The sequence below is a fragment of the Limulus polyphemus genome, unplaced genomic scaffold (genome assembly GCF_000517525.1).
Source record: "Limulus polyphemus unplaced genomic scaffold, Limulus_polyphemus-2.1.2 Scaffold6275, whole genome shotgun sequence".
Taxonomy (NCBI): Eukaryota; Metazoa; Arthropoda; class Merostomata; order Xiphosura; family Limulidae; genus Limulus; species Limulus polyphemus.
This window is the reverse complement of record NW_013671885.1, coordinates 1-10,334: the sequence shown is the minus strand read 5'-3', so window position 1 is coordinate 10,334 and position 10,334 is coordinate 1. Positions and strand designations below refer to the sequence as shown.

General features: G+C 30.7%; 1 protein-coding gene across 4 annotated transcripts in view; it reads left to right on the top strand.

Annotated features, from left to right (window-relative positions):
* LOC106473559 (mRNA cap guanine-N7 methyltransferase-like) overlaps positions 1-9,733 on the top strand; it is a 10,640-nt gene extending 907 nt beyond the window's left edge. For 2 of the 4 annotated variants that reach the window (XM_013934244.2, XM_022401966.1), the window contains exons 2-8: positions 1,779-1,835; positions 2,269-2,401; positions 4,395-4,526; positions 4,766-4,890; positions 8,462-8,643; positions 8,859-9,023; positions 9,577-9,733. In XM_013934244.2, coding sequence (XP_013789698.2) covers positions 1,809-1,835; positions 2,269-2,401; positions 4,395-4,526; positions 4,766-4,890; positions 8,462-8,643; positions 8,859-9,023; positions 9,577-9,718 — 906 coding nt within the window. In that variant the 5' untranslated portion in view covers positions 1,779-1,808 and the 3' untranslated portion in view covers positions 9,719-9,733. Of the gene's footprint in view, positions 1-1,778; positions 1,836-2,265; positions 2,402-4,394; positions 4,527-4,765; positions 4,891-8,461; positions 8,644-8,858; positions 9,024-9,576 lie in introns of all 4 variants that reach the window. The other 2 variants (XM_022401965.1, XM_022401964.1) reach the window with 1 other exon arrangement.
* Positions 9,734-10,334: the final 601 nt, after the last annotated feature.

Below are 10,334 nucleotides of genomic sequence, written 5' to 3'. Positions count from 1 at the left end.
TCTTCATTACCCATTCAAGCCGTCTCCAACCATTAATGAAAAAGTACTTTAGTTTATCAAGTTAAGATTACTCTTTAAGTTTAAAAACTTTGTATGATTTAAGCCTAAATTTTGACATGAATTTCATAAAAGGTTTGGCCAAGATTTCTTTCTTGTGTTCATAATTCTGAAATTGAAAACCCATTCAACAAGAGCATTAAAACATTGTGTTGTATGTAAAAGCTTAAACTATAATTATAGATCTGAACTTTCTCCTAGATATTAAAGATCTAGAAAAATTACGTAGGCCTACATTTCCATGTTCTTTAGTCTTAAAGTTAAACCAAAAGGTATTTTCATTCAATTTTCCCACTTCAGTATCTTACCCTTCCATTGAATCTAATGAAGCAGTTTTTGCAGTCTTCCAGAGATGTGTGTCATGCACTTTAATGAATTACAATGGTTTTGGGTGTTAAGATAGTATAATATTTATTACATAAAAGACATTTTAGTGCAATACAGAGTGGTTCACTAAGAGTTTAATCCTTCACAAAACTTGTGCTTTAGTCCAGTTGGACTTAAATGAGTTGTTAAATGTATAGTTAGGAAAATATCCAACTGAAAAAGTTAAGCCTTTTCTATCCAATGTTAAGAATAATTGTCCTTAAAATACAACAACATTGAAACAATTGAGCATCTGACTTTCCAGTCTTCAGTTCTTTTATACTTTTCTTTGCTACCAGACTTTGAGACAGAATGATCTTTGAATGTTGACAAAACATCTGATCAACTTGTTTAAATGGGTTGCCAGACTTACTTGAACGTGGTAACCAAAACAGAGACCTTGTCACCGTATCATCTTGTTTTACTATGAGAGTATTGTTAGTTAACTACCCGAGTATGAGCTGGTGTCATGCGTAAGCTCATGAGAGACTCATCACCAGTGGTGAGGGTACATCTTAAATATACTGCGAACCGTGGTGTCTGTTTGAGTGTTCATCTGTATTCCATTTGAAAAGCTCAACATTCAGTTTTAAAATGAAGGGAGAACAGGCATCAATAATATTGATATCAAATTTTGTTTTGCAAGCAGGATATTCTACACTAAATTGTTAGGAATTAATCACACTATCATTCACATTTCAAAAATGTGACGTAACTTAAAGAATAAAAATGTAGATTTACTATATGTTATTGTTGAGCAACTCTTAGCATGACTGAAATGCTCAACAATTACTTTTCGTGGTGGGAGGTGTAAGTAGCTCACAGTTTTGGCTCCGAGTGAAACCAAGAGTACAACACAATTAGTTTTTTGAAAGTCTATGAAATAATGTGTAGATTAACTTAAAGTTTTCCTGTCCCTGGGTTGGGTGCTTTTGGTTGTGAAATATAAATATAGTAATAATTAACAAAAGTAAAGGAATACCACCTTACAAAATTTTACCCTTTGGTCAGACAAGAATAGCTCAAGAGATTGCAGATGGTGTTATTGACTAGATGTCTTTCCTCAAACAAACATCTTTGTTCTTGATGGTTTTGTATCAAAGGTTGAGCTTACTGCTGCAAATTTTCTGTAATGAAGTACAAGTTTCTTTTATTGGCATCTTTTAAAAGTTATCCATGTTTTTATTAATGTTTTTCATAGTTGTAGATATTTTTAGTTCTAAATGTAAACTTAGATAAATTAATTTTTCATGGTTTCCTTCAAATTATTCATTGCAATAAATAGTAACTTCATATTAAAGAACATCTTAAAACTGACAAACAATTGCTATAAGTTTAAAACATTTCTGTTTTAGGTCTTTAGCAAGTAGGAATACGGCTGAATAATGGCATCATCCTCAAGTAATATACAGGTAAGCAACATTGTCAGACAGGTTTTTTTTTTTTTTGAGATTTAAAATTGAAATGCCTTATAGATAAAACATCTTTGTATTAATATTATAACAGTTGTTTTGTTTTGGGGGGGGGCTTATAAGTAAAAATTTTAAATTCAATATCGTAATTAATAAATTGGTATACATCCAAAGAAGTGTATTGAATTGATGTGTAAAACTATGGTCTGCTGGCTTCATTTGGGTGGTTCATGGAAAAGCTGCTTAACTAAGGAAAGGAAATAACAACATAATGTATAGATCTGCTGAGATTAGAATAAATTTAGGTGGTCCACTAAGAAAATGTTTGAGAACCATCGATTGAGAAGGATTATATAAATGTTGTGACGTAATAATAATATGTATCTGTATACATAATTATGTTGATCGCTATTAAAAATGTTTATATCAGCAGCAAGAGACGGGACATTCTTCAGTTGTAGCTCAACATTACAACCAGCTAGAAGAGAAAGGTCGGGCTGCCCGAGCTGAAAGTCGTATTTTCTACCTTAGAAATTTCAATAATTGGATAAAAAGCATGTTGATTGGTAGGACATTTATATTTCTATTAAGTGTATTAATTTTTATTTTAAAAGTTAAAATATGGTAATTCCAGGCACTGATTTTATTTACAGTGTGAAGATTGTCTTGAACAAAAATAGGATGTATACATCAGTTTTTGCTGTTTCTTATAAATTTCGTTGCTTTGTGCTAATATTTTGATACAAAAATGTTGTTAAGTTGAAAAAATAAGTTAAAACAAATGTTCCATCACACGTACATTCAGTTTACACTAGGCCAAATGACGTAGATTGTGTCTAGAAATGTCATATTTGTGCTGATTTTGTGTGCAAATTTCACCGTATGACTGTGTGTTAGTAATTTTGGTCACAAAAACCAAGTTTAAATCATGTGCACTTAAACAAAAATTTTAATTTTGAATAATTGTTTTGAGTATTTGTGTTTAAATGTATAATTCAGAACAACTAAACTATACAACTGTAAAATATTAGATTTTTTCTGTTTTAATTGTCTGTAGACTGTAAATGTAGCGTTATGTTTAACAGAAATAAGATTATAAATGAAACGTGGGGTTTACCATTGTCATGCTATGAATCCTGTGTCTTGTAAAATTCAAAGCTGTTTCCACCTGACACATTACTTTATAAAAGTAAATATGTAAAAATAAATACTCAGATAGTTTATCCATAAATACTTGTTTGTTCAAGTAAACTGTAATATATTAAGTTATAATATTGGCACTGACAGTTTGGTTCAGATTTAATCAAGATACGGACATTTCAAATAATGTACTATGATAGTTAAAAATATGGAGTATGTCAGAAATAAGCTTTCACTGAACTCACCTTGTTTTTACGATTTTAATGTTGATTTCAGTCTAAAACAAACATGGAACTAAATATAATGATATGTTTAATCATTCTATTTTCACTGCTTCAAACTTTGATACTTTTGGAAGACAGGCCATCTTTCTTTAAAGTGAATTAGGAATGAGAAGGAAGTGCTGAGTGTAACATCACAACGAAAGTTGGTTTTAAACAGGATTGTTGCAGGGAAGACTGATTTACAGTGTATGAAAAAACAGAAAAGGGTAGTTTGTGAAACAAACAGAATAAAAGAAAGGGAAGAATGAAAGAGATGATTTAAAAGATAAAGGCAATTTCAAAAGTAACCTGATAAGTAAAATTAGGTACAGTATTTGTAGCATGAAGATTTATAAAATATAGCTAATTTAGAACAAAAGTAGAAAAAAGAATATTTATAAAAAATTGGGATTTCTTTAACTATGAAGGTTTAGATACTGTGATTATAGACTAGAATAGTGACCCAAGTCATAGTTAATTCCAGAACTTCCTTGACATTTTGTCTGGTACAGTCCTATCACCAACCATAACATACAAAGACAGGTTCTGTCTCAGCATTGTTCATTTCAACTTTAAAATTAAGTATGTTAGTTTCAGTTATGTGCTTGTACTGCATTACAATATTGCCAACTTTATTCTTTAGTTTTTACAGTAATTTGCTGTTCTTGAATTACTAATTTCACTAAGATTCATTAAAGTTGAAGTTATGGAATTGAAGGGCCACGTCGAATAAATCATGTCCATTTGGTCAGCAGTTTTTTAGCCCTGCAGCTTTCTGTGAGTGTAATCGTGACACGTGTACAAAAAAAACATGATAAAACATTTAATATTATACATGACATTTAAAGATGTATTTTTATTGATGGTTGTCTGTTTTTGTTGCTAACTAAATGATGAGGACTCATCCTTCATTTTTATACATTAATATAAAATAAATTAGCTATTTAGAAGAAATAGAAGTAGGTTACTAAAAGAAGTAGGTGTTACAGAGTGCCAGAAATGTTATTTACAGGGAATGTGAGGAATATTTATAACTGACTGAGAGGTTTTTTTGAGAATATTGGTTCATTTATGCATAAATCTTTATGATAAGAAGCAGATAATCTTGGAAATAGAGCTGTCGTGTATACATATAATAACAGTGTGTTATTTTCAGGTGAATTTCTACAGAGAGTGAAGGAAGACAAAGGAAGAGAGGCAGAAATTAATGTTTTAGATATTGGAGCTGGGAAAGGAGGAGATTTGCTCAAGTGGAAAAAAGGAGACATTAACCATTTAACTTGTGCAGGTAAATTGTGGTTGGTTTGATGGCAACTTATGATTGATGTTTATTTGTTGATATATCTTCAAGTTTAAACATCATCTGTAAGCTATCTTTAATGGAAAGTTTCTTCATAATGAATTTTGTGATGTATGGATAAAAAGTTATTTGAAAAAACAAGTTCTTTATTTTTTCTGCTAGATCAGTAAAATGTGTCAAACTGTATTGTATCTTACTAAAACACTATCCTCTCTATGGTTATACAGATATTGCAGGCACTTCGATGGAACAGTGTCAGCAGAGATACAGAGATATGATGAATAGAAACAGGAGACAGAGGGACCGAGGAAGGTGTTTTACAGCTGAATTTATAACAGCTGACTGCACAAAGGTAACAATATTATAAACCATTTTAACCCTTTCTCTACAGGCTCAGTATAAAATACACAAGTTTGTATATATATTTGTATACGTTAAGTATTTACAGTATAACTTTTAATATAGTATGTTTTTCTTCACAAAAATTTGTAGACTTTTAGTAAAGATTACAAGCCTTTCATGCATAAAAAAATCCGATTTTTTAATGAAGTATTTTTATTATAAACTTGTTTGTGAAAATATTGAGTCTGTTTCATTATATGTCCAAGTGCGAAGTCATTTTCACGTTATAACTTAAAAAAATATTGTTCGTCCCATAAATCTCAAATATTATTTATGTAATCTCTATAACCTGCTAAATACATTTCAAACATTTGTTTTTCAGTAAAACTATATTTTTTCTGTTATTTTCTCTACCCTAACTCCATGGGGTCTGTCCATTTGACCAGCCTCGTAACCACCATAAAAAAATAAGGAAATAAATTTAAATTTTCATTCTAGAATGACTACAGATTATAACACAAAAACACAAATGTTTAGTCTAAGTAGCTTAAATCTCCTAACATTATACATTTATATATATATGTATTATTTTTATTATATGGACCTTTCGACCATGCCTGACTAACATGACAGTTGCAGTAATGTGGCAACATGCACTGGTGTTATCATATCCAAGAATATAAAACTGGCTGTGTTTTAATGGACTAGTATTTTTGTGAAATACAGTCACATTTCAGTTATAATAAATTATAGATGTATATACATTATTATTATTTACAAATATGTTATTTGTTATTTTTCTTAAAACATTGAATAGTAAATAAAGAATTACAGAAAATAATTATATCTTCTAGTTATGACCTTTGTACTTGTTTGCTTCTTGCCATAGGTTGCTAAGCCTTATCAAATTTTGCGTGTGGAGGATGTGAAACAAAATAATTTTTTTAGGTTTTATATATACATTTGAATAACCAAAAAATCATAAATTACTGTATCAGTACTATAGTATTCCACTATAATTTATTAAACTTAGTAACAGAGCTGTATTAGGGTCTAAAAAAATGAAATTTCAAGCTCACTAAAGTATCACCTTAGCTTTTCGAATCTAAGCTTTAACCCTATTGCGCCAGGTCACGTGTCAAAGGCAATGTCATCTCGTTTGTTGAATTGCATTCAAAATTTTATGGAACTACTGTTTTATGAATTTATGTCAATAAGTTTGTTATCAAATTGTAGATTATAATTCAACTTTTAGTGTTACACATTAGTTAATTTCTTAATTCAAAAGTAAATATTAAAAAAATACAGCTAAACATCGGTTTTTGTGTGTTGTATCGTATGTTGAACGCAGCACTGGTTCAAATTAGGTGTTCCTGAAGTTAAAATACTAAATCGATCATTTTGTATGAAATAGAAACTCAAATTACCGATATTGACAAGCTAGAATATAAAATAAGAACCTCTTATCTTTTCTATTTACTAAGATATCACTCATGTAGTGAATTAAACACAGTGGCCCCCTGCCCACCTCTTTCCATTTAACATTTAATTAAACTGCTTTATAATCATCATATACAAGTAAACTTGGCATCAAAATGTAGTTAATGAATCATATTTTAATATTTTATAAAGAAGTATTTAAAAAATCCCCAATCATCCCTAGTATGAGATTTGTGACAATTGTTCTGTAGGGTCTTCTCTCTCCTCTAATCATCCCTCTGAGAAGTATGGAATTTAATTTAAATTACACATTATAATATATATATTGCTAAGTTAAAGCATAATTTTTACAATCTTCAATCTTATTTGTTTATGGCCTAAAAAATCAGACCCACTTGCCATGCCAATCTGTCACATCCTCTCTTTCACAATTTTTCAGTAGTTCTCTCTGACACTTTATACTATATTATTTGTAACCAATAGAAAGCCGAGGTTTTAATCTATCTATTGATGTATTGTATTACATTGTTTGCAGTACACAGAATTGTTTATTTTGTCTTCAGTTTGAAATTTGCTCTTGAAGTCTCCAGAGTAACAAGCTTAAGGTAATATTTAAAGGCTCTTATGCTAAAGTTAGAAAGCCAAAAAACTCATTATACTCCTAAGACAATGTTTGCTTTGTGCATGCTAGTATTCTGTAGTATTATTTAAGTAAATAAAAATTTAGTGTATTAATACCATTAGTATAAAAAAGTAGGCTTATATTCCCTTGGTAACTGACAACAAAAAACGAGGTCACATGTAAGTGATATATTGTTTGTTATTATTATAAAAGTAACTAAAATGTAAAAATTAGAAACTTTCTAGGTTAGGTAAGATAATGAAAAGTTATCATAATAATTCTTCACATGGTCTTCTTGAGAGCAGCCTGTGCATTAACCCTTTCACTCTAGTTGGTTAAAGTGTGCATGTCACGTTTTGGAGTGTTATTTTCAAAATTTTATTAAATCACTTTTTTACTACTAGTGTCTTTGAAATTGGTATCAAAACTTAGATTATAATTGAAATTTTAATATTATATATGTTTTAATTTCTTAATTTTAAAGGAACTATAAAAAAAAGCTAAATATCAATATTTATGTCACATAACGTCTAATTGTCTTATTGCTCACTTTACGTTGTGTACAGTGGCTGAGATGGCAATATTTTTAGCGAATCTACTAATGGCTCCTCCCACTACTTTATTATTTTGAAACCTTTTGTCTAGTCCCACCTACAAATAATTAGCACTTGTTTATAACCAATAAAAAGAGCAGTTTCCCTTTTACATAAATCTAACAGTTATTTGTTAATAATAGAATATATAAAATAACTGAAGTTTGGAGTCAGAGCATTGACTACTCCAACTTCAGTTATTTTATATATGGAGTCAAGAGTGTTGATTACTCCAACTTCAGTTTTTATATATGAAGTAAGAGCATTGACTACTCCAACTTCAGTTATTTTATATATGGAGTCAGAGTGTTGACTACTCCCCAACTTCAGTTATTTTATATATGGAGTCAGAGCGTTGACTACTCCAACTTCAGTTATTTTATATATGGAGTCAGAGTGTTGACTACTCCGAGTTCGGTTATTTTATATATGGAGTCAGAGTGTTGACTACTCCAACTTCAGTTATTTTATACAAGTAGTCAACAATCTGACTCCATATATATAATCACGGATAAATTTTTAATAAAAAAATACTAAATTGAAAAATATGTTTGTTTATGTCTAGAAAAAGCTTGTAATGTTTACTGAAAGCTTGCTAAATTTCATGAAGATACACAATACATATTTAAAGTTATAGTATGGAAACTGATGGTCATGTAGTTATCTCAGGCAAATCACAGAAGGGTTTAAAGACTAGACTGGTATTTTGTAATGAGATTGATATATAAAAATCCTTGACTGTTAGATTGAACAAATTTAAACCAAAAAATTCTTCTACTTCATGTGGTATTCTTAGAGCTAATTCGTTATCAACAATCTTATGCCAGAGGTTGTATAAGTATAAACACAATGATCCAAGACAAAGATTATTAAAAACAAATGTAAAAAATCTAGATTTGTTAAAGAATTAATCTGGTTTTCCCCAGGTCAACCTGAAGGAGAAGTACAACGATCCCAGTATCCAGTTCGACATAAGTAGCATCCAGTTCAGTTTTCACTATTGTTTTGAGAGCCTTGCTCAAGCAGAATGTATGATTCAGAATGCGGCAGAGTGCTTGCGACCTGGAGGGTATCTTATCGGCACAACTCCCGATGCAAACGATATAGTGTGAGATACTACGAAAATTTGTGGTCACATGGAATATTTCTAGGTTTTAAGTAGTGGGATGCTAACTTAAAAACTAGAAATACTTGCTTTGACTTGTAAGTGTATTAATATATTTTTCAAGTTTAATAAGAGAAAAGATTTATTATTTTCTGTTTATTGTTTTACTTAATTTTAAACCTCAGTTTCTAAAATGTTTTCTTTGCAATTTTTAACAGGAGACGTGTCAATGAGGCTGAAGGGTTGAGCTTTGGAAACGATATCTTCTCTGTTACGTGTGAGTCGAAAGACAGCTTCCCTATCTTTGGAGCAAAATATGACTTTCATTTGGAAGGTGTGGTCGACTGCCCAGAGTTTCTGGTTTATTTTCCTGCTGTAGAAAAGTAAGTCGAAAAAACTTAAATATTATCTTTCTTTCCTTCCAGGATTTTTTCTAGATGAATTTCTAGTCTTATTGAGTAATTTTAAGCTGCAGTAGGTAAAAGAATTTAGATATCGTTGAGAATTTCCTCACATGAGAATCTTCAAAACAAAATAACTGTCTACAGATTGATAAGTAGAAATCTAGAAAGACCAGTAAAAAATAATAATTTAGCTAAATATTACTCTATGTGGGGGTTTGTTTAGAGTAAATAAAGCTATCTACTCGCAACTACTAGAAAAGAGGAAAGTTTTTTTATTTTATTAGTGAATAATTATGATAATTAAAACAAGATGGAAGATGAATGTTTTCTTTTACTGGTTTTTATCATTATATTTTTAATAGAAATTTTGTAGTAGTTTGTCACACATTGATGAAGTGGTTATAAACATTATTCGTAGTCGTACGACAGGAAGATGCAGTCTCATTGGTTTTAACTTTTAAACTCTCCTGCATGTATATATGAAAAGGTTGTAAGTGTACTAGAAATTTAAACTTTACTAACTTTATTTTAGAATTGCAGAAGAAAATGGTTTGAAATTGGTGTATAAGAAACGATTTGAAGAATTTTTTTATGAATATAAAACAACTGAAAATGGCAAGACTCTTCTCTCTAAAATGCATGCTTTAGAGGTAAGTAGTTTTTGTGTGAATTAGTTTTGTCAAGTGTGGTGTATATAAAGTTTTTGGTATATCTGTAGTGGAGTAGATATGGGACGAGATGTTAACTTCTGAAAAAAAAAGCAGAAAAACTTGCTTATAGGCATTTTTAGATAGGCTGATTTCAAAAATACTTGGAACCAGTATGGCCAACACTTGCTAATTTCTAAATGTCTCAACGCACATGTGGTCTCATCTTAAATAACGGTGGTGATACAGTGCAAACAATCATGGGATGGTTTGTCCAAAAACCCATACATACAGAAGAAAGAGACCTTCACATTGTGAGGGTGGTGTAGTTCGTTATCTTTGATTTACTGTCCCGCTCCAGTGAGAGTGGAGTAGTTCGTTATCTTTGATTTACTGTCCCGCTCCAGTGAGAGTGGAGTAGTTCGTTATCTTTGATTTACTGTCGTGCTCTAGTGAGGGTGGTGTAGTTCGTTATCTTTGATTTACTGTCCCGTCCAGTGAGTGTGGAGTAGTTTGTTATCTTTGATTTACTGTTGTGCTCTAGTGAGGGTGGTGTAGTTTGTTATCCTTGATTTACTGTTGTGCTCTAGTGAGGGTGGTGTAGTTCGTTATCTTTGATTTACTGTCCCGCTCAAGTGAGAGT